This window comes from Lynx rufus, unplaced genomic scaffold, assembly GCF_022079265.1.
Source record: "Lynx rufus isolate CCGP_SWC_20201006 ecotype Redwood Valley unplaced genomic scaffold, mLynRuf1.p SCAF_10, whole genome shotgun sequence".
In the NCBI taxonomy this organism is placed as follows: Eukaryota; Metazoa; Chordata; class Mammalia; order Carnivora; family Felidae; genus Lynx; species Lynx rufus.
Window position 1 is genome coordinate 40,753,495 of NW_025814824.1, and position 24,373 is coordinate 40,777,867.

General features: G+C 39.8%; 1 protein-coding gene across 1 annotated transcript in view; it reads left to right on the forward strand.

The window, feature by feature from the left end:
• Positions 1 to 4,477: 4,477 nt before the first annotated feature.
• CCDC171 (coiled-coil domain containing 171) overlaps positions 4,478 to 24,373 on the forward strand; it is a 310,063-nt gene continuing 290,167 nt past the window's right edge. Inside the window, exons 1-3 of the mRNA XM_047064791.1 lie at positions 4,478 to 4,641; positions 11,092 to 11,247; positions 21,294 to 21,429. Of these exons, the coding sequence (XP_046920747.1) occupies positions 11,204 to 11,247; positions 21,294 to 21,429 (180 nt within the window). The 5' untranslated portion in view covers positions 4,478 to 4,641; positions 11,092 to 11,203. The remainder of the gene's footprint in view (positions 4,642 to 11,091; positions 11,248 to 21,293; positions 21,430 to 24,373) is intronic.

Below are 24,373 nucleotides of genomic sequence, written 5' to 3' on the forward strand. Positions count from 1 at the left end.
CTGATGTGGGGCTTGAACTCAGAGTGAGATCATGACCTGAGCCCAAGTTGAACGCTCAACCAACTGAATCACCCAGGCATCCCAGAGATTAGTTTTATAAATAGGTAGAGGAGTGGTTTTGGGGGGGCACTCCATGAGGAATTTAAGAAAGATCATGTTTAGATATGTTGAATTCAATATTTCCAGATATTATTCAGATGAGAGTTAAAAATTCACAACCACAGGGGTGCCTGGTTGGCTCAGTCAGTTGAGCATCCAACTCTTGATTTTGGCTCAGGTCACGATGTCATGGTCATGAGATGGAGCCCTGAGTCAGGCTCCACTCTGAACATGGAGCCTGCTTAAGACTCTCGGTCTCCCTCGCCCTCTGCCCTTTCCCTGCTCATACTCTCACGTACTCTCTCTCTCTTTCAAAACAAAACGAAATCACAACCACAGCTGAGTTTATGACATTATATGTCACATGGACACAGGGATGGATGACATCACCGAGGACACTTATGTGGTGATATGTGAAAGTTGAGGGCAGAAACTAAGAAACTATCACCATGAGGGGCAAGAAGGAGATAACAGTTCTCTGAGCAGCAAGCAATAAAAAGGTCAGAGAGTCGGAGAAACCAAGAGTCTTACCTATGCTGGAGAAAAATCGGAGGAAGATCAAAGTGTCAGTGAATTCAAGGGGTCTGGGATGTAGCAATGAGGTCATTATTGACTTTGGAAGCTGTTTTGGTGGGGTGCTGGGGATGAATTGAATATTACCTTGAAAGTAAAAAGAACGAGGTGATTATTGGGACTTTTAAGGCTAAAAGGGTTGTGAATTTGAGAACATCCTTATGTACAGCTTTTTGTAAGTAACCTTAGGCAAACAGAAACAGCAGAGAATTAACCTTATAACTATTAGAAAAACATAGGAAATGTCCAAATATTTTAAACCAGTCTGATTGTATAATTATTATAACTTTTCTGCTCAACACCTTTTGTTAGCTTCATTGCTTGATAAAGTAAGTATAGTAGTAGTCCTCCCTTGTCTGTGGGGTATATGTTCCAAGACCCCCAATGGATGCCTGAGATTGGAGATAGTACTGAATCCTAGATACTCTATGTTTTTTTTTTTTAATTTTATTTTTTTAAATTTACATCCAAATTAGTTAGCATATAGTGCAACAGTGATTTCAGGAGTAGATTCCTTCGTGCCCCTCACCCATGTAGCCCATTCCCCCTCCCACAACCTCTCCAGTAACCCTCAGTTTGTTCTCCATATTTGTGAGTCTCTTCTGTTTTGTCCCCCTCCCTGTTTTTATATTACTTTTGTTTCCCTTCCCTTATGTTCCTCTGTTTTGTCTCTTAAAGTCCTCATATGAGTGAAGCCATATGATTTTTGTCTTTCTCTGACTAATTTCACTTAGCATAGTACCCTCCAGTTCCATCCATGTAATTGGGAATAGCAAGATTTTATTCTTTTCGATTGCTGAGTAATACTCCTTTGTATATATATACCACCTCTTCTTTATCCATTCATCCATCGATGGACATTTGGGCTCTTTCCAGACTTTGGCTATTGTTGGTAGTGCTGCTATGAACATGGGGAGGGGCATGTGTCCCTTTGAAACAGCACACCTGTATCCCTTGGATAAATGCCTAGTAGTGCAATTGCTGGGTTGTAGGGTAGTCTATTTTTGTTTTTTTGAGGAACCTCCATACTGTTTTCCAGAGTGGCTGCACCAGCTTGCATTCTCAGATGTTTTTTCTTATGCATACACACCTATGACAAGGTTAAATTAAAAATTAGACATAGTAAGAGATTAGCAACAACAATAATAAAAGAAAAATTATAATAATACATTGTAATAAAAGTTATGTGAATATGGTCTCTGTCTCTCGGAAAAAATATTTATTGTACCCTACTCTTTTGATGATTAAAAAAATGTGATGAGAGAAGCAAGGTGAATGATGCAAGCATTATGACATAGACTTAGGCTACTACTGATCTTCTGAATATGTGTGAAGGAGGATGATCTGCTTTCTGACCTTGTTTGACCTCAGGTAATGGAAGTCCTGGAAAGAGAAACCTTGGATAAGGGGGACTAGTGTATGACCTAGAAGGTCCTTGTGATCTGGGGTTGGCTTACTTCTCCAGCCTGTTATCTTACTCCACCCTCTTCTCCCACTCTGAAGACTTCGCACAGAACTTCTTCCAGTTTTCCAAATAAATACTCCTGCTGTTTCCTGTGCTGGCCTGTGTAGCTTCCATGTCTTCCAGTTCCTTCTCAGCTTGATGAATCTATAACCATCTTCCCAGAGTAAGCTAACTGTACTCTTTAAAGCCTTTGGGGGTGCTCGTGGTTGTTTATTAACATTTGCCTGTTCTGATTCCCATTGTACTTATGTTAAATATCCTGTATTTCTATCACCTAGCTCCAAGCTAGGTATATAGTCTGTATTCAATAAATACTGAATGAACAAATAAATAAAGATTGCAAGGCTTCATTCTCGGCTTGAAAAAGTGCAGTAATACCTTTGCCATTTATCCTTGCCATACAATATTCAATTTTGTGATTAAAAAAACTTTTTTTAATGTTTTATTTTTTTTGTATTTTTGAGAGAGACACAGTGTGAGTGGCGGAGGGGCAGAGAGAGGGAGACACAGAATCCAAAGCAGGATCCAGGCTCTGAGCTGTCAGCACAGAGCTGGAGGTGGGGCTGGACCCCAAGAATTGGGAGATCAAGACCTGAGCTGAGGTCGCCCCTCGACCCACTGAGCCACGCAGGAGCCCCAATTTTGTTATTTTTTAAAAAAACATAAATAAGTCTTATAAATATTTGAAACTTGTGAAGCCAAACAAGCCCTAATCTCATTAGTCTGTTGTAATTTTCCACTGCATTTCTTTTTTAAATTTTTTTTTTTTCAACGTTTATTTATTTTTGGGACAGAGAGAGACAGAGCATGAACGGGGGAGGGGCAGAGAGAGAGGGAGACACAGAATCGGAAACAGGCTCCAGGCTCTGAGCCATCAGCCCAGAGCCTGACGCGGGGCTCGAACTCCCGGACCGTGAGATCGTGACCTGGCTGAAGTCGGACGCTTAACCGACTGCACCACCCAGGCGCCCCTCCACTGCATTTCTAAATGTTAGAGCGGGCTCGTTTTTCCTTTCCATAAACTCTTTCCTTTGAAGCAATTATCCTCTTTCTGGCAAAATTAATAGGAAGGGGGACGGGCTTCCTTTTTTAATGTAAGTGAAAACTCAAACCAATTAAGTTTCAGTGTTACAGGAATCAAGGATGTTTTAATCTCAATTTATATTTGCATTTATGACCGTTGGCTTTCCCCAAGGACACACGGAAAAGCCGGCCCCTACACCTGGTTTCAGGTTGATTACAATTAACATGGCACAATTTTAGCATTAAAGGTTCATTTTGTATCAAACGCCTTTTTGTGCGGAGGAGTTGGAGGTGGTGAAGACAAAATCCTCAATCAAAATCCCCGCCAAATTGCATTGTTCTTTGGGGAACAGGTTTTCAAATGCCAAGGAACAAAAGAGGGTTTGGTTTTCCAATCTTCCTGGGGCGGCAGCAGATTGTGAAGCAGCGACCGGAAGAAACCAAAGTATAAATTATCAACTGGAGGAAGGCGCGTGTGTGTGCGCGTGCACTAGGGGGCTTGGAGGAAGACTGGAAAGAGATGGGAGCACATGTTAAGGCTCTAAGGACTTTTTTTGCAAGGTACCTCGTTACGTAATATTTATAATGAAAGGCGCTGCAACAGTATCAGCGCGCTGACCCGTATTTTCCCGGCCTTGTTTACCACCCCAAGCTGGGCTACAATGGGGATGGGGGGAGGGGACAAGAAGCGTCTGGCAGGCAGAGAGCAGGCTAAACAGCGGGAAACCAGCCACTTGCGCAGAAGCGGAGTCCCGAGAATTTCCGCCAGACTTTGGCACCAATCCACAGACCCCGAAGGGCTCCACTGGCCTTAGGATCCGCAGTTTAATGCACAATCGGGGATCCAGCCTCCTAAGATTTTTTTTTTTTTTTTTAGTAAATGCGGAAAGGGTTTAAGGCTTAGAAAAATACATTGTCTGTCGGCTCTGGGATTCTGAGACTGGGATTCTGAGGTCCTGGGGACCTCACGCTGAGAACAGCACATTGGAGCGTGGGCCAGGCCGTTCTCGTGGCGGGAGGGACGCGCGCGGCGCGGGAATGCGCGCGGGCACGGGCGCGCCGCTTCTCAGCAACGGCGCATGCGCCTGCTCGCCTTCCAGCGCGGCCGCGCAGCTTCGCGGGCTTAGCTCTTCCAACCCGAGCTCGGCTTTCTCCGAGTGCGTATCCTGGAGCTTCGGGCCGCGGGAGGCGGGAGGAGAGAGGTCGGCTGGGGCGGGGCCGGGAGGCCTGCGAAAGTCTGCGAAGGTCTGCGAGGGAAGCCCAGTCTCCGGAAGTGGCCGTTGTAAACACCGTCTCCCTAGGGCTTGTCCACTCCTGTCCCCCTTCTCTATTCGTTCCCCCTCCCGGGTCCTAGAGTCCGTCGGGTTCCAACAGTTTTTGCTCTGACCCCCGCGATCGGCCTAGACCTCTTTCTACCATTGAGATTTGGAGCTGCCCCTGGGGTCTTGGGTGTCTTGTCTGGACCACGGGAGCCCCCTGAGGTAACCACGGGGTGTGGGGGCTTCGAGGCGAACGACTTGGTCGGGGAGGTGTTGAGAGGAACGGTATGGGTGGCTGCAGTGAGAGTTATGGGGAACCCCGAGTTAGTTTGTGGTTGTCCTGGGACTGTTGCTGTCGTTTGTGGGGACACGCCTCCAGCTCCCTGGGCTGGGCCTCTCCGCATATTTGGGGGAAAGATCCCCTTGGAGAATCTTAATCTGAGACCGCTGCAGAGGTACCCAGAGGACTGAATAGGGACCCAGAGGGCATGCCCTTGCTTCTAAGGTTTACAACCCCTGACTACCGAGCTATTCCCCTCCGATAATCAGTAAGATCTTGGAGGACAAGGACCACGTCTTTTTCATCCTTAAGAAAAAAAAAAAAATGCCAGCCACACATTAGACACTGTATAAATGTTTGATAAATGAAAGAATGAATTGTGTTAGGCTGTTATCTGTAGCTTCCACTGCTTACTTTCAGGACTCTAACAGATGTAGAAAATTTGGCTGTTTTTCCAGGGCTGTACATTTTCTACAGAAGTAGAGCCTCCTTTTGACTGTTCTTTATTTCATCGTGATAATTATCCTAGGCAAATACATATTTTTTCATTTTAAGTAGATCTCTCATGATTCTGTGTAAGTTTACTCACCAATTTCAGTTGGTGCTCACCTCTTTCGAATACAAAACACATGGATGTTTTGTATAGTTCACATAATTTTGGAGAGAAGATCCTCCCATTTGTCACCTCCCATTTTGTCACCTGTTTTATTGAAGAGTTAGTGCCTAACAACAACAAAACGATGGTAGAGCAGAAATTACAGTGGTTTCTCATGAAATGAAGAAGAAACAAAGGCAATGCAACCTGCTGAGAGGAAAGAAGGGAGTAGTTTTAATCTGGAGCTTTGTGTATTAGTCCTGGTATAGAGTTTTATTAGCCTAGTAACCTAAGGCCAATCACCTAAGCTTACTAGACATTAGATTCCTTATCTGTGAGATTAGGAGGATAGACTTGGTCTTTAAAGTCCTATTTAATTCTAAAATTCTTTGATTGTCTCAGCCCCCTTGTCATGGTTTGTTTTGATGAAAGAACCAGACATCCTTTTAAAGGTGAAATATAGAAATCTGCAGATAGAATTCCCCAACACAGATGTTATTATTGAAGTCAGCATTGTGTTGTGAAAAAGGGTGGGCTTAGGAGTCAGCCAGGGGTGAATCTGAATTCTGACCCTCCCATTGAATATCTTTATGCAAGTTACTCAGCCTCTCCAAGCCTTAGTGCTCCTTATCTGCGAAATGGGCATAATCATCTCATAGACTGTCGGGAGGATTCAGTGACATCAGGGTATGGTTAGTGCAGTAACTGGCACATAGTAAGTGCTCAGTAATAGTGGCTTTTATCTTTTCATTCCCCCCTCCTCCCTTTTCCCCCTGGATCTGTACAGACACACTAAGAGATGAATACATTCTGGATGATCCACTGAAGGACTCGACTGTGAGGTAGGAAAACTTTGTACCAGCAGTGGCTCTGAAATCTAAAGTAGAATTGTGTTTCTGGCTGGTATTTACTCTTAGGATGTCTAGATCATTGATCCCTTGGTCTCAATTGCCCCATTACCTATTTCTAAATAACTTGTTATTGAAGAAGGATATACATAATATCCCTCATCTATTTTAGTAGGAATGGTGAGAATAGTCCAACTCCACTACCAACAGAAGATTAATCTATTAATACATTAACATGAAAAGCTGTATTAAACTTTGCCTTTATCGATCACTGCTACAGGATAGCCTGGTTTGGACCCAAGCCTGTGGTAGTGCATTTGGATTGAAAATCCACTGGAGATCTGAGTCCTCCTTCATTAGGAAGCCCCTGACTTGTAGTTAGTTTGGATGGGGTAGGGGTGCAGGGAAGATTGAGATGTGTTTGAAAAATCTGCAGTAGTGAGTAGAAGTGCTTCCCTGACAAGCAACGCCTCACATGTTCTCTGGCTGGGCATGAACCATGTCTTGAAGGCCAGTGGCAAGGCACACAGCAGACCTATGGAGTCAGCCAATATGGGCTTGAATCCAGACTCTGTCGCGTACTAGAGATTTGACTTTGGACAAGTGATTGAATATTTTTAAGCCCTAGTTTCCTTAGATAGAAAGGGGGGACGTTAACAATATCTCCCCCTTGGGATTGGTATAGACAGAAATCAGATAATCTATAAAAAGTTTTTAGCACTCTGTCTGGAGAGGGGATCTTTGTTACAGTTGTTGTGATGATAGTAGGAGTGGCTTTGAGGTATCATAATTTGTTGATAGATAATGGCGTATTGAGTGTTTTCAAAAGGAAAGCATTATTTACAGAGTTAGATACATATTGGAGGAAGGCTGATGTTGATTGCATGTCATAAGAAATTTGTAATTACTTGTACAGATTAGCTAAGGTGTTTATTTTAATTTGTGGCATCTCACAGGAAGTTTCAAGTAAAGCTTGGAACGCATTATGTGAGGAACCTGTAATTCTTTGACCTAACTCCTTATTTCATCGACATTTTCATTACTGTACCTAGCTACTTGCCTCATCATTCGTTATCTTCTTTTCCTTTTTTTTTTTTTAAGTTTATTTATTTTGAGGAGAGAGCATGCATGTGTGCAGGGGAGAGGCAGAGAGAGAGGGAGAGAGAGAATCCCAAGCAGGTCCCACACTGTCAGCACAAAGCCCAATGTAGGGCTCGATCCCATGAACCATGAGATCAGGACCTGAGCCAAAATCAAGAGTCAGACACTCAACCAACTGAGCCACCCAAGCACCCCTAATTATCGTTATTACTTTTAAAGCTTATTTTTATTTTTGAGGTGGGGGAGGGGCAGAGAGAGGGAGACACAGAATCCTAAGCAGGCTCCAGGCTCTGAGCTTTCAATACAGATCCCGATGTGGGGCTCAAACCACAAACCGTGAGACCATGACCTGAGCCAAAGTCGGATGCTTAACCGACTGAGCTACCCAGACGCCCCTAAAGGAGACTTTAGATAGGATTTTTTTCTTTTGATGATGAATTTAAAAAATTGGGGTATAACTTACATCTCAAAATTCACTGTTTTAAAGTGTACAATTCATTGGTTTTTAGCATATTCACCATGTTCTACAACAATCACCACTATCTAATTCCAGAACACTTCCATTACTCCCAAAAAGAAACCCAGAACACTCCCCAGAAGAAACCTCATACCTATTAACATTCAGACCCAATTCCCCTTCTCCCTGTCCTCTGGCAACTACAAATCTACTTTTTGTTTCTATGTATTTGCCCATTCCATACATTTTATATGCATGGAATCACAATATGTGGCCTTTTGTGTCTGGTTTCTTTCACAGCATACTGTTTTCAAGGTTTACCCATGTTGTGACACGTATCATTACTTACTTAATTTTTTTTAAAGACTTTATTTGTGAGTAATCTCTAAACCCAACATTGGGCTTGAACTCAATGGGTTCAAGAGTCGCATGTTCTACCAACCGAGCCAGCCAGGTGCCCCTACTTAATTCCTTTTAATTTAGCTTTCTTGGAACAACTTTATTAAATTTGGTAAACTACCTCTTCCCATACTTCTCTGCCCAAGATAAAATCAAAACACAACACAACGGACATTATTAAAGCCCTATCCTTTTCCTGTGAGTTAGGGGTTCTGTTTGTGCATTTTGTGACACATATGTATACGTGTGTGTGTGTGTGTGTGTGTGTGTGTGTGTGTTTCATCTTTTTCACAAAAATAGAAACATTTTATATATCTGATTTTTAGCCTTGGACATTACTGTTAAGTATAGAAGAGTTTGTTCTTTCTAGGTTTTAACTCTTTAACTTCCATTGTGAATTGTGAGGACAGTTTCTCTGAAGTCTGACCTTTGGGGGCACGGTGGTAAGGTGAAAAGATTTGGGGACTCAGTATCAGAAGAGCTTGATTGAGTCCTTAGTATCCACCATTTAGTTGATGACTGGCCTTACGCAAGTCGTTTAGCCTTTTTGAATCAGATGCGTTTCCTCAGTTGAAGTGAGGATATAAACCTCAGGTAAGATAATCTTTGCATTGCAGTGTCATAGGGGCCAGGGTTCTGCGTATGAAGCACAGGTACAGGGTTTGGCACTGTATTAGGTGATCAATAAACTGACAGTGGTATTTGTTTGTCTGCCACTCTTCCCAAACTTAGTCTTAAGGGTCCATGGGGAAATAGAATTCTTCCCTCCATGTTGGTAAAAATTCCATCTTTGTCTTGGGTCACACTATTGTAGTATCAGCTAAATCACTGATTGTTTTTAAATATCCCTAGGTGTTTGTCTGTAGGAATCATTACTAGGTTCTCAGCATCGAGGTTCTGTCTCCATCTTGATTGGCAAAGCAAAGCAATGGCCTAGACCAAACTGCAGGAGGAAACAGGGCCAGGAAATCTCAGAAACGAGCCACCATAACTTTTAACACACAAAAACAACACAAAACGGCATTCCATGAAGTCAGAAAAGCTTGCCTGAAGTTTGTCCCATTCTCAAAGTTTGTGTTCAGTAAAAGAGGGTAATAGAAAGTAGGGTTTGTGCTCAGTAACAGAAATGTACAGTGACTGAGAACTGTATATATGCTGGATGTATTATTTCTATCTCAAATATATGAGGTTGATGTAATTATTCCCTTCTTTTATTTTTTTATTTTTATTTTATTTTATTTTATTTTATTTATTTTTTTTTTTTTTAAAATTTTTTTTTTTTTCAACATTTATTTATTTTTGGGACAGAGAGAGACAGAGCATGAACGGGGGAGGGGCAGAGAGAGAGGGAGACACAGAATCGGAAGCAGGCTCCAGGCTCTGAGCCATCAGCCCAGAGCCTGACGCGGGGCTCGAACTCACGGACCGTGAGATCGTGACCTGGCTGAAGTCGGACGCTTAACCGACTGCGCCACCCAGGCGCCCCCAATTTTATTTTATTTTTGGGACAGAGAGAGACAGAGCATGAATGGGGGAGGGGCAGAGAGAGAGGGAGACACAGAATCGGAAACAGGCTCCAGGCTCTGAGCCATCAGCCCAGAGCCCGACGCGGGGCTCGAACTCACGGACCATGAGATCGTGACCTGGCTGAAGTCGGACGCTTAACCGACTGTGCCACCCAGGCGCCCCAAATTATTCCCTTCTTAAGGTTGAGGAAACAGGCTCACACGGTAAGCCACTTGCCCACCGCAACACTCATAGATACTTAAAGGCATCCTAAGTCACATCTCTCCAAGTCCAAAGCTATGGTCTTTCTGGGATGTTGCACTTCTTCTAGGGATACCAAGGGACACTTCTGGGATCTTGATTATTTGTATCTGTTTGGGCTTAATTATTGTTATCTCTGTTTAAAATATTTCTCCAGAGATTCCTTCATACTATAAATATAGTAAAGCAACTTACTTTAAATAGTGGGCTTTGTATAATTTGGATTATCTCTCATAGAAGGGGGTTCCAGAGAGGTCAGTGTAAGTGACAATTACTCTCTTTTTTCTTCCTTGGTCCCTTAAGAGAAGGACTTTAAAAATTACCATGAGATCATTTGTTGGGAGTACTTTGGTCTCTTTGATTGTAGCATTGCGTTAAAAGTATCTCACTTATGCCCAGCGCCTGGGAGGCTCAGTCGGTTAAGCATCTGACTTCAGTTTAGTTCATGATCTCATGACTCCTGAGTTCGAGCCCCGAATCAGGCTCTGCATTGACAGTGTGGAGCCTGTCTGGAATTCTGTCCTTCTCCCTCTGCCCCCCAACTTGTGTGCATGCTCTCTCTCAAAGTAAATAAATAAGCTTAAAAAAATCTCATTTATGAAAAAGGCTTTAGGGACTTAAAAACGTCCCTGGACTTCACTTTCTTTCAGACTGAATTCTGTTCCCTAGAAATAGGTTCTACATTCCTTTTCTAGTTCAAGAGTAATTGGTCACTATTTAAAAAAAATTTTTTTTAATGTTTATTTTTGAGGGGGAGAGAGAGAGAGAGAGAGAGAGAGACAGAGGGGTAGGGGTAGAGAGAGGAAGACAGAATCCACAGCAGGCTGCAGGCTCTGAGCTGTTAGCACAGAGCCCTACTTGGGGCTCAAACTCATGAACTGTGAGATCATGACCTGAGCTGAAGTTGGATGCTTAACTGACTGAGCCACCCAGGCGTCCCATTGGTCACTATTTTATTGAGATAATTTTTTCCTTTTATTAGAGAAATTAAAATAATATAATAGAAACTTGTTGTTACAAGAAGGAATATTTTTTTAACATTTTGCCATTTTTGCTTCTAATCTATCTTAAATCAAACGTAATAGCTTTTAAAAATATGAGTATTTAAATGTGTGTTATGGAATAATTTTAAAAATACAAGTAAGTTGAAGAAAAACACGAAAATCACCCGTAGTCTCAAGACTCACATATATAACCACTGTTATATTGTTTACTATGTTAACAGACTTCAGCCCATCTAACCTGTAAGCCACAGACATCTCAGACGGTTTTAATCATCAATAACGAAGTATATCATTGAGAAACAGTGGGCTATTTTGAAAGTTGGAAGACTTACCATGAGTTTAAACACTTTGAGTGATGCCCCTGTTGATACCCAAAGGTAAGCCTCCAGTCTCTTCCTTTTGTTGAGGAGAGCTTTTGGGTCATAAGCAGCAGGGAGAAGTGGTTGGGGCTGCTGACTGTAAGGATTCTCGCAGTGTGCGAGAATGGACACACACAGTGTGCGAGAATGGACCCTCGCAGGGGGGGCGAGGCTTTGTGCGCCTGGAGGAGCAGGCAAGATGCTTCACAGGCACCAGAACAGTCTGTTTTCCTTGGTTAACTCATCCGTGAGAGTCAGAGTGTGTGTGCTTTCTCCTGTCCTTAGAGAATTGCTTATTCGTTTCTACTTCTCTATATCTTTTGTCCTCATATTTCTGCGGCTTCACATTTCTCTGTGGTCCTTCCTTTGGTCAGCCCTAGTCTCGGTGGCTCTGGTTCTTCCTTCTTGCCCCGGTGGTAGTTCACGACTTCTGGTCAGGCATTCCTTTGGTTTTAGCTCCCATCGCAACTGCTTTTACTTGCAGTTTGTATTCCAAGAATTGCTGTTGCTTGTCTCTTTTGCACCCCGGATATCAGCCTTTGGGGGAGGTGCCTACTTTTGGTTGATTCACCTCTAATGTAAAAAATATAAAACTCTAAGTCTGTCGTGTAAAACTGAGTCACTTTGGGGAGTGCAACCCAAAGGGTGGTTTACAAAGGAACAAGTACAGAAATTGAAAGTGTTTAGAAACTTTTATAATCACGTAACAGAGTAATTTTCTGTTCGTGGAATCTGGTAATAAAACACTTGGGGTTGTATTTTATCTGTTTTTAAAATTTCATATTTAGTTACTCATTTTATATATATTTTAGGAGCACCTTGGTGGCTCAGTCCGTTGAGACTCTGACTCCTGATTTCAGCTCAGGTCATGATCCCTGGGTAGCAGGATTGAGCCCTGCATTGCGCTCCATGCTGAGTGTGGAACCTGCTTCAGATCCTCACTCTCTCTCTCCCTCTGCCCCTCTCCCCTGCTCGTGCTCTCTTTCTTACTCTCTCTAAAAAATTAAAACATATTTTACATTTTACAAGAGCATCATGTATGGGGTTGAGGGGAATAGTGCTGGCGCATGTTTAGTTTGAGAAGAACTGATCTAGACTGCCTTTTCAGCCAGGATGTGTGGGTGGGGCAAAGACCATGACTAACATGTACTTCAACTATAAATAGGATTTGCTATAGAAACATTTCCCACCTATCTTTAGAAGCTACCTTAAGTCCTTTCTGGAGAAAGGTAGGGAATAAAATATAAACTTTTTATTTTGCTGAAAGCCTTTTCACTTTTGGAGGGAACATTTTACCACATAAATATTTATCTGCCATGATTTTTAATGACTAAATCATTCTTTAGAGTTCTAGAATCTGGCTAAATGAAGTTAAACTTTGCTATATACCACTAATTTACTTTTTATTTCTATAGATTTTCCTTTTCTGAACAATTCATATAAATGGAATCACACAATATGTGGTCTTTTGTGTCTGGCTTCTTTCGCTAGGCATGTTCTTCAGGTTTATCTTACTGTTAACAGGAATCAGTATTTCGTTTCTTTTTTATTGCTCAATACTATTCTGTTGTATGGATATAGCACATTTTGGTTACCCACTCACCAGCTGATGGACATGCAGGTTGTTTCCACTTTTTGGTTATTATGAAAAATACTGTTATGAACATTTGTGTACAAGTCTTTGGGTGGAGATGATTTCTCTTGTGTAGATTCTTAGGACCAGCATCACTTCATTGTACAGTAAGTTCATGTTAAATTTTTTTTTTAAGTTTGTTTACTTGAGAGAGTAAGAGGAGAGGAAGGGGCAGAGAGGGAGGGAGAGAGAGAATCCCAAGCAAGCTCGTCGCTGCCAGCACAGAGCCCGATGTGGGGCTTGAATTCACAAAACTGTGAGATTATGACCTGAGCCGAAACCAAGAGTCTGGCAGACCTTTAACCGATTGAGCCACCCAGGCGTCCCTATGTTAATTTTTTTAAGAAACTGCTGGGGTTGCCTGGGTGGCTCAGTCAGTTAAGCGTCCAACTTTGGCTCAGGTCATGATCTTGCAGTTTGTGAGTTCGAGCCCTGCGTCAGGCTCTGTGCAGACAGTGTGGAGCTTGGAGCCTGCTTTGAGTTCTGTGTCTCCCTCTCTCTCTCTCTGCCCCTCCCCTGCTCAAGCTCTGTATCTCTCTCTCAAAAATCAATAAATGTAAAAAAAAACATAAAAGAAACTGCTAGATTGTATTCTAAAATAGCTGAACCATTTTACATTTCTACCAGCAGTATATGAGGGTTTTAGTTTCTCCACATTCTTGCCAATACTTATTTTCTGATCTTTTTAAAAAATTTATTTTAATTCCAGTGTGGTTAATTAACTTGATGTGCTATATTAGTTTCAATTGTACAATATAAGTGATTGAATTTTTTTGATTGACTTTTTGATTATAGCCATTACAGTGAATGTGAAGTGGCATGTTATGATTTTAATTTATATTTTCCTAATGAGTAATATGTTGAGCATCTTTGTATGTGCTTTTTTTTTTTTTGCCATTTATATATCTTCATTGGTGAAAAGCCTATTCAGATCTTTTGCTCATTTTTATTTTTTTTTAATTTTTTTACTTTATTATTATTATCTTTTAACATTTATTTTTGAGACAGAGAGAGACAGAGCATGAACAGGGGAGGGGCAGAGAAAGAGGGAGACACAGAGTCTGAAACGGGCTCCAGGCTCTGAGCTGTCAGCACAGAGCCCGACGCGGGGCTCAAACTCACGGACCGTGAGATCATGACCTGAGCCGAAGTCAGATGCCCAACCGACTGAGCCACTCAGGTGCCCCTTTTGCTCATTTTTAAATTGGTTGTCTTTTTGTTACTGAGCTTTAGGAGTTTTTTATATATTCTGGATACAAATCTTTTATCAAATGTATAATTTACACATATTTTCTCCCATTTGTTGCCTTGGCTTCATTTTCATTTTCTTTCTTTCTTTCTTTCTTTCTTTCTTTCCTTCTTTCTTTCTTTCCTTCTTTCTTTCCTTCCTTCCTTCCTTCCTTCCTTCCTTCCTTCCTTCCTTCCTTCCTTTCCTTCCTTCCTTCTTTCCTTTTCTTTCTTTCTTTCTTTCTTTCTTTCTTTCTTTCTTTCTTTCTTTCTTTCTTTCGAGAACCCAAGTGTGTGTCTTCACATGAGGGCAGGGGAGGGGTAGAGAGAGAGAAAGAAATCCCAAGCAGACTCCTCACCCAGCATGCAGCCTGACCCCTGGGCTTGATCCCATGACTGACTGGCTTACTGACCGACTGACTGAGATCCTGACCTGAGCCAAAATTAAGAATTGAACACTCAACCCCATTGACTTCATTTTCTTAATAATGTCTCTTTGAAGTGCAAATGTTTTAAATTTTTTTGAAGTCCAGTTCTTTTTTTTTTAAGTATGCTCCATGCCCAACATGGGGCTTAAACTCACAACCCTGAGATAGTGTCACATGCTCTACTAAATGAGCCAGCCAGGCACCCCTCCAATTCTTTTCCTTTATGGACTATGCTTTAGGTTTCATATCTGTGTATTTATGAAATCGTTGCCTAACTTAAGGTCATGAAAATTTTTCTCCTATGTTTTCTTCTAAAAGTTATATAATTTCAGTTTTTACATTTAGGTCTGTGCTCCATTTTAAGTTATCTTTTATGTATGGTGTGAGGTAAGCATCTAAATTAATCTTTTTGCATGTGTGGATAGCCAGTTGTTTCAGAACTATTTGTTGATAAGACTGTTTTTTCCCTATTGAATTGCCTTGACACCTTTATTGAAAATTAATGGGCCAAATATAAATTTGTTTCTAGTCTCAATTATGGTACATTGATCTACATGTCTTTTCTTAATTTAATTCCATGCTATTTGTTTGATTACTGTAGCTTTGTAGTAAGTTTTGAAATTAGGAAGTAAAAGCTCTCCCATTTGTTCTTTTTAAAGATTGTTTTAGTTATTCTGAGTCCTTTGCTTTTCCATGTAAATTTTAAGATGAGCTTGTCAATTTTTTACCAAAAAAGCCTTCTGGGATTATGATAGGGATTATGATGAATCTGTAGATCAATTTGGAGACGATTGCCACCTTAATGGTACTGACTCTTCCAGTGCATGAATGTGAATGTGCATTGTCTTTCATTTATTTAAATCTTTAATTTCTTTAAATAATAATTTGTATTTTCACTATGGAAAGCTTACACTGCTTTTGTTAAATTTAATCCTAAATCTTTTTTTTTGATGCTATTATACATTGAGTTATTTTTTTAAATTTAATTTTTGAATTGTTCATTGTTAATATATGGAAATGTAATTGATTTTTGTATATTGATCTTACATTCTGTGACATTGCTAAAATCTTTTTAATTCCAGTGTTTTTGTTTCTTAATGAATTTCTTAGGATATTCTTAAAGGATCATGTCCTTTGCAATTAAAGATAGTTTTACAGGGGCGCCTGGGTGGCTCAGTCAGTTAAGCATCTGACTTCAGCTCAGGTCACGATCTCACAGTCCGTGAGTTCGAGCCCCGCGTCGGGCTCTGGGCTGATGGCTCAGAGCCTGGAGCCTGCTTCCGATTCTGTGTCTCCCTCTCTCTCTGTCCCTCCCCCGTTCATGCTCTGTCTCTCTCTGTCTCAAAAATAAATAAACGTTAAAAATAAATAAATAAATAAATAAATAAATAAATAAATAAATAAATAAAGATAGTTTTACTTCTGGGGTGCCTGGCTGGCTCAATTAATAGAGCATGTAACTCTTGATCTCAGAGTTGTGAGTTCAAGCCCCACATAGGGGCATAGAGCTTACTTAAAAAAAAAAGACAGTTTTACTTCTTCCCTTCTAATATATATTCACTTTGTTTGTTTTCTTTCTGCATGATTGTACTGCCTAGAACCTCCAATAGAAGTGGACATCTTTGTTTTGCTCCCAGTCTTAAGGGAAGCTTTCAGTCTTTCACCAATAAGTATGCCAATTGTAGGTTTTTCATAGATGCTTTTTATCTGATTGAGTACATTTTCTTATATCCTTAGGTTGTTGAGGTTTTTTTTTTTAATTTATTTTTTTAACATTTATTTATTTTTGAGAGAGAGAGAGACAGAGTGTGAGTGGGGGAGGGGCAGAGAGAGAGGGAGACACAGAATCTGAAGCAGGCTCCAGGCTCTGCGCTGTCAGCACAGAGCCTGATGCGGGACTTCAACTCATGAAACATGAGATCATGACCTGAGGCAAAGTTGGATGCTTAACCAGCTGAGCCACCCAGACACCCCAAGTTTTTTTTTTTTTTAAATCACAAATAGGTACTTAATTTTGTCAAATGCTTTTTCTGTATCTATTAAGATGATTGTGTAATTTTTGTCTTTTATTTTAGTAAAATGGTATATCATGTCAATTGATTTTCAGACATTAAATCAACTTTCTATTTTTGGGATAAAAATCCCACTTGGTCATGCTGTGTAGTCATTTTAAGATGTTGTTGGATTTGGGGGGCGCCTGGGTGATTCACTCGTTTGAGCATCCAACTTCAGCTCATGTCATGATCTCACAGTTTGTGGGTTCGAGCCCTGCGTCAGACCCTGTGCTGACAGCTTAGAGCCCGGAGCCTGCTTCGGATTCTGTGTCTCCCTCTCTCTTTGCCCCAACCCCGCTCGCACTCTGTCTCTCTCTAAAAATAAATAAACAGAAAAATATTAAAAAAAAAGATGTTGTTGGATTTGGTTTGCTAATGTTTTGTTGAGGATTTTTTGCATCTCTATTCATGAGGGAAATTGGTCTGTAGTTTTCTTTCTTGTGATGTCTGACTCACTTTGATCTTAGGTAATGCTGGGTTAATAGAATGAGCCGGAAAGTGTTTCTACCTCCTCTAAAGTTAGGATTGGTATTATTTCTTCTTTAAATGTTTGGTAGAATTTACTAGGGAAACCATCTGGACTTGGGCCTTGTTTTTAGATTTTTTAAAATTATAAATTCAATATCTTCAGCTGTTATGAGTCTATTCAGATTTTGTTCGTTTTGGGGTTAGTTTTGATAATTTCAGTCTTTCTAGGAATTTGTTCATTTGATCTACATTGCCTAACTTGGCATACAGTTGTTCGTAGTATTTATTATAATCCTTCTAGGTTGGCATTCCCTCTTTCATTGTTTATTTTTATAATTTGAGTCTTTTCTCCTTTTTGTCAATCTAGCCAAAGATTTACAAGTTTGTTAATCTTTTCAAAGTACCAAATTTTGGTTTCATTGGTTCTCTCTGTTGGTTTTTTAGTTTTATTGAAAAAAATTAACTTTACATATATACATTATTTAAAGAATCTAATGTTCTACTAGACTTACTGCTGTTAGGAAAAATGACAGTACTAATTTGCTTGATCACTGTCTTGATCCCTAGAAACAATCATTTTCAACTCTCCAAGATGATTTTTATTTAAAAAAATTATTATTAAAAAAATTTTTTTAATGTGACCCTCAGAATTTTTTTTTTTTTTTAATTTTAGAGAGAGAGCCGGGGAGGGGCAGAGGAAGAAAGAGAGAATCTTAAGCAGGCTCCATGCTCAGTGCAGAGCCTGACTCAGGGCTTGATCCCACGACTTTGGGATCATGACCTGAGCCTAAATCAAGAGTTGGATGCTCAGCCAACTGAGCCACCCAGGTGCCCCTTAAAAAAATTATTTTTAATTTTATTTAAAATTCTGTACTTTCTGTGTTGAAGTATAGTTGACACACAATGTTACATTGATTTCAGTACAAGATAGTGATTCAACAAGTCTATATGTTATGCTATGCTCACTAAAAGTGTAGCTGTAGCTACCATCTGTCACTATACTCTGGGCAGGGGCCAAGCTAATCTCTGTGTCATTCCAATTTTGGTGTATGTGCTGCCAAAGCGAGCACTGTCACCATACTCCGAGATGATTTTTAAAATCTGTATCTCTTAAAAATTTTTTGAAGTTTATTTATTTTGAGAAAGGGGGGGATGAGTGGGGGAGGAGTAGAGAGAGGGGAATGAGAATCCCAAGTGGGCTCTGTGCTGACAGCAGAGCGCCCGATGTGGGGCTCAGACTCATGAACTGTGACATCATGACCTGAGGCGAGGTTGGACACTTAACCGACTGAGCCACCCAAGTACCCCTGTATCTCTTAAAATTTATTTATATTGGTATTAGATTTTTCAGGTTTAGCCATTATCTATTGACTACAGAAGATCATAATTTCATTTTCATTCATGCTTGCCTCCTTTTTCTGTCCTCTTTATATTTATTAACATTGCAATCTTGGTTAGTTTTCAATGTTTATGGTATTATAATTTTGGAAACTTTCTAGTTGAGCCTCTGAGTATTTAGTTTTTTCTCTCTTGTACATTGTTTTTCTTGGACTTGATAATTGTTTCATTGATTGTTTAGTTTGCTTAATTTCTATGAATTTATCATGACTTCAACCTCATATTCCAACCAAGTTATTTTAATAATTTTAATGCCAGCATACTTCACATACAGTGTTATGTTAGTTTCACTTGTACAATATAGTGACTCAGCAATTCTGTACATTTCTTAGCGCTCATCCTGATAAGTATGTTCCTAAATCCCCTTCACCTGTTCCACCCATACCCCGGAAGTATTCTGTTGTGTTCTGTTTGCATCTTCTTCAAGAAATCACTCCTGGAAGCTGTGGCCAGTCCAGTACTCCAGCTGGGACAGATTGCCGTTTAGTGCTGTGCTTTACTGACCAATTATTACCTGGTGCTCCTTTCTTTACCATCCTGGAAGTCCCTTTGCTGCCTTTTTTTTTTTTTTTTTTTTTTTTTTGGTCTTACCCTACTTTTGGGATCCCCTGTCTTTCTCAGTTTAGGTCCTTATTTTAGTGGAATCTTCCATCAGCCACTTCATAGGAGGTAAATGTTTTGGTGCTTGGTAGGTTTGAACTAGAACTTTCTCATTCCCTTGTCTTTGAAAAGTAACTTGGGCATAAAATTCTAAGTGGAAATTATTTTCCCTTGGAATTTTTTTTCAGGCATCCAGGAGATTTTTCTTTTACATTTACTTATTTGGCCTTTCTTTTCTTAGTTTGTGTTTTGATTTCTAAGAGTTCTTTTTTTTTTTGTTCTCTGATTATTTCCTTCTTTATTACATTCAGTTTTTGTTTTATGGATATTAGACCTTCTCTTTTTTGTCTGAAGATATGTTTTTTTTCCTCTTTTTAAAGCTATCTTTCCCCTGCATAGTCTTTGAGGACTCTTCCCCTACCCCCACAATTTTGTCTCTTTCTAACTCTTGCTTCCTAACTTCTGGTGATCCTTAGCTGTCTGTTCACATTTAAAATAGGGGGATGCCTGGGTGGCTCAGTCGGCTGAGTGTCCAACTTTTGATTTCAGCTCACGTCATGATCCTAGGGTCATGGGATTGAGCTCTGTGTTGGGCTCCACGTTGAGTGTGGTGCCTGCTTGGGATTCTCTCTCTCTCTCTCTCTCTCTCTCTCTCTCTCTCTGCCTCTTTCCCTCACGCTCTCACACTCTCTCTCACTCTCTCTCTCTCAAATTAAAACAATAAAAAATAAAAAAATAAATGTAGAGGGTGGCTCAGTTGGTTAAGCATCTGACTTCAGCTTAGGTCATCATCTCACGATTAGTGAGTTCAGGCCCTGCATTGGGCTCGCTGATGTCAGTGCACAGTCTACTTCAGATTCTCTGTTCCCTCCTCTTTGTACCCGTCCCCTGCTTGCACTCTCTCTCTCAAAAATAAACAAACATTAAAAAAGATAAAGGCAGGGCCTATCAAGCTGATTGGAAGCTCAGTGGGTAAGACTTTGTGTTTGTGGCATTCTCTGTAAGATGATGTAGTTAAGCTGTTCATTGGAGAACCCCTAGCATCAGTGTCTTAGGTCTTTTCACCTTGCTGGTTAGATTCTCTAGGGAAGACCCTTCCCTTCTCTCCTTGGCTGCCATTGTTCTGGCAGGCAAGATGTTTTAGAAGACCTGGGCTCTCGCTTATTACATAATTTTTGACTTGAGTCTCCTATTTTTGACGTGAGGTTTTACACCATTTGTATCTGATGTCTCTAATCCAGAGACCTTCTGTTTTATCCTCTCCAGGGAATAAACCCTTACCTAGTGTTCTGCCAGAGTGGGGAAGAGATTGGTACCCAGTTGTGTCATGTATAGGGTAGAGAATCTGAGGATCTCATTTGTTTGGCAGACTTTCAACCAATTATCTTGTTTTCTGCTCTACTTTTAGCCCATTTGCAAAGCTGTTGTCAATTAATTGAGCTTTTGGGGGCTCAGGTGTAAATCAGGTTGCTTTCTCCACTTTTGGCTTTAAATTCAAATCTCTTATGTAAATCAATGACCACTTATCCAACTGCTTTCTAACTTCTAATATGTTATTACTATTTTCTCATCTTCTGTGTTCTTTCTCCTTGTGGATTTTTATCTCTTAATTCTCTTTGCTGATATTTTCATTAACTTTTTAATTTTAATTTTGGGGAGAGAGTGCTTTAGTCTGCTGTTATTTTTTTTAAATAAGTTTATTTATTTATTTTGAAAGGGAGGGAGAAAAAGTGCAAGTGGGGGAAGGTCAGAGAGAATCCTAAGCAGGCTCCATGCTGTCAGCACAGAGTCTGACGTGGGGCTTCATCTCATAAACTGTGAGATCATGACCTGAGCCGAAATCAAGAATTGGATGCTTAACCAATTATAACTGAGCCACTTAAGCACCCCTGGTCTGCTGTTTTTAAGCCTGAATCTATATTGTTACTTACACTTCATTTTGTAATATGTATTTATTACATTTGCGATAAGTAAATATAGTATTTAAAAAAAAAAGAATTCAATATGTTTCAAAGCTACACAGCTTGTGATAGGATCATTCTGTAAGTACCATCTTGAAATGGTGGTTTCTTTCTAGCCATATGCTCCTTTGTATTTCTACCTAGATTTTGTGATCAACATCTTTTATTAGGTTGTAAGTTTCTTTAGGGCAAAAACTGTATCATGTTCCTTGTGATTTCTGAAAAATAAGTTATTAGAATATCAGAAATGCTAGAGATTATACTTAGAATTATATTTTACTATCTCATTTTATAGGCTGAAGAATGCCTCCTCTGATGTAAAACAAATGTTTAAAAGTGAAACAGACTTGGATATTACTGCTGATCTCAGAAAGAAACTTCATCGGGCTAAGAAAGAAAAATTAGAAATAACAACTAAGCACAATGCAGAGGTAGAATTTTGTTCTCTCAAATAATGTTAAAAGCAGAGTTTGATTATTTTTGATTCACTTCATGTTACAGACTCCATGTTTAACATCCCCATGACATTCTTGTGCTTAAAGAGAATTATAAGAAAGAAAACAGGTTTTTTTTAATACAGTGGAATTAAAGTACTTAGTTTAATGAATTATGTTTATTTGTATGTTGTCTTAAAATTTATTTTAATTAATGGGTTAAACTTGATAAAAAATTAATTGATGAATGACTGTAGTGACTAAAGGGTTTGTAAATGAGACATTTTTGAAATTTTAATTTAGTTTTTTATGGCTCAATTGTGGAATAGTCTTAAGTAGATTTGAGTATGGAATTTTTTTTTTAGGAGAGAGAGCAAGAGAGAGCGTGAGCGTGAGTTGGGGAGGGGCAGAGGGAGAGAGAGAGAGAGAGAGAGAGAGAGAGAGAGAGAGAGAATCTTAAGCAGACTCCACACCCAGCATGGAGTCTGATGTGGGGCTTGATTCCGTAATTCTGGGATCATGACCTGAGCTGAAATCTAGAGTCGGACACTCAACTGACTGAGTCACCCAGGTGCCCCATGGAATTTTAAATTACAGTGTAATTCAGGGGTGCCTGGGTGGCTCAGTCGGTTGAGCATCTGACTTCGGCTCGGGTCATGATCTCGCAGTTCGTGAGTTTGAGCCCCGTGTCGGGCTCTGTGCTGACAGCTCAGAGCCTGGAGCCTGCTTTGGGTTCTGTGTCCCCCTCCCTGCCCCACCTCTGATTGTGCTCTGTCTCTCTCTGTCTTTCAAAAATGAATAAACATAAAAAAAATTAAAATACAGTGTAATTCATAAATTATCCTAGTTTATTTTTGTTTTATTATATCATTATATCTTTTATTAGTATGTATTAGTATGTATATGTATAAATAGATATTTCATGTTATATGTATGTATTACAAAGATAGTACTTTCTTTCCCACTAAGATAATTCATAAATTAAATGTTTATGTCTCTTCTGTCTGTTGTATTTTTCTCTGTTTTCTTGTTTTTCTCTGTTTAAATCTTACAAGTTCTTTAAGCTTAGCTTAGGCAGCCTGGTGTGGTGGAAAGAATATCAAGTTACACAAACCTGGACTCATTTCTTGGCCCTTCTATTTACAAGATATGTGACCTGCGAGTTATTTATCCTGCTCATCATTGTTTTCCTACTGTGAAATGCTGGTCTCAAAGGGTTGTTGTGATAAGGGAAATAACATTTATAAAGTGTGCACTGTAACGGTAGCTGTAATTTATTGATATTTACACATAAACAGTGTATTTACCTTCCTTCTTTGTTAGATTCTGTTGCTGTCCTGTCAGGAAACCTTTTAAAACCTTCCTAGGTGAAACTAATCACTCCTTTCTTTGCTCTCCTACATCCTGTTACCATTGTAGATATTTTGGACCTAAAACATGTATTTCATGCTTACCTGCTCTTCATTCGTCTGTAAGCTTCTTGAGAGCTGGAAGCAATGGCTGTGCTTTGTCTCTGTATCTTCCATTTCTCACTGACACATAGTAGGCCCTCAGTGGCTGTGTGTTGAATAAAAAAAAAAAAACTTTTTTTTCAGGTTATTTAAGGAACAGTAGCTTCTGATTAAAATAACAAGCCATGAATATATGACTGTTTTATTTGTACTTTCGGTGGCAATTGAGGTCATTTTAAAGGGTAATTGAAGTAATTGCTTTCATTTGCATTGTAACATTATATACTGAATATGAAGTGATATTTGTTAAATGTATGTTATTTATAATCTTCAAAATTTATTTTTCAAAACCAAATGTACATTTTACTTGAGAATAATTGTGTCATTATAGATAATCATTCATCTGTACTCTTTCACAACTATTCACAGGTGTCATCAGAAGTCTCACTTAGACCATACTATTCTCTCCCTCTTTTTTAAGTTTATTTATTTATTTATTTATTTATTTATTTAGAAGAGAGAGAGAGAGAGAGCGAGCAAGCGCGGGTGAGGGGCAGAGAGAGAGGGGGACAGTGGATCCAAAGTGGGCTCTGTGCTGACAGCAGAAAGCCCAATGCAGGGATCAAACTCGTGAACCACAAGATCATGACCTGAGCCGAAGTCGGATGCTCAACTGACTGAGCCACCAAGGCACCCTGCACTATTCTCTTTTATTTGATCAGAATGTTTTGAAATATGTGTTCACATTAAAGAGATAGGAAATTATTTCAGGGAAGAAAGATAATTCTCTCACAATAGGCAGTTACAATTGGTTCAACTCCAATTTCATATTACTATTCATTTTACTGTTTCAGTTATTTGTTTAGATAATTTTAAACTCATATAGTAATTTTTTTTAGCCACATAATCTCTAAATATGTCCCATTATAAAGCAAGGCAGAGAGGAATGAAATTATCTAAAAACTAAGGCTATATATTAGCTTTATCAGATACTTCCAATGCTAACACACATCATGCTGGTGATTGGCCTAAAACATCTTTAAAATCTGGGGCACCCAGCTGGCTCAGTCAGTAGAGCATGTGACTCTTGATCTCAGGGTTGTTGAGTTTGAGCCCCATGTTGAGTGTAGATATTACTTAAAAATAAAATCTTAAAAAAAAGTCTATGTCCGTTAGTGGATGAATTGATACAGAAAATGCATGTATACACACACACACACACACACACACACACACACACACACACACACAGAGGAATGTTATTCAGCCATAAAAAAGAATGAAATCTTGCCATTTGTGACAACATGGATGGATTAAAAAAAAATTTTTTTTTAAACATTTATTCATTTTTGAGAGTGAGATGGACAGAGCATGAGTCGGGGAGTGGCAGAGAAAGAGGGAGATACAGAATCAGAAGCAGGCTCCAGGCTCCAAGCTCTGAGCTGTTAGCCCAGGGCCCGACGTGGGGCTCGAACTCACGGACTGCGAGA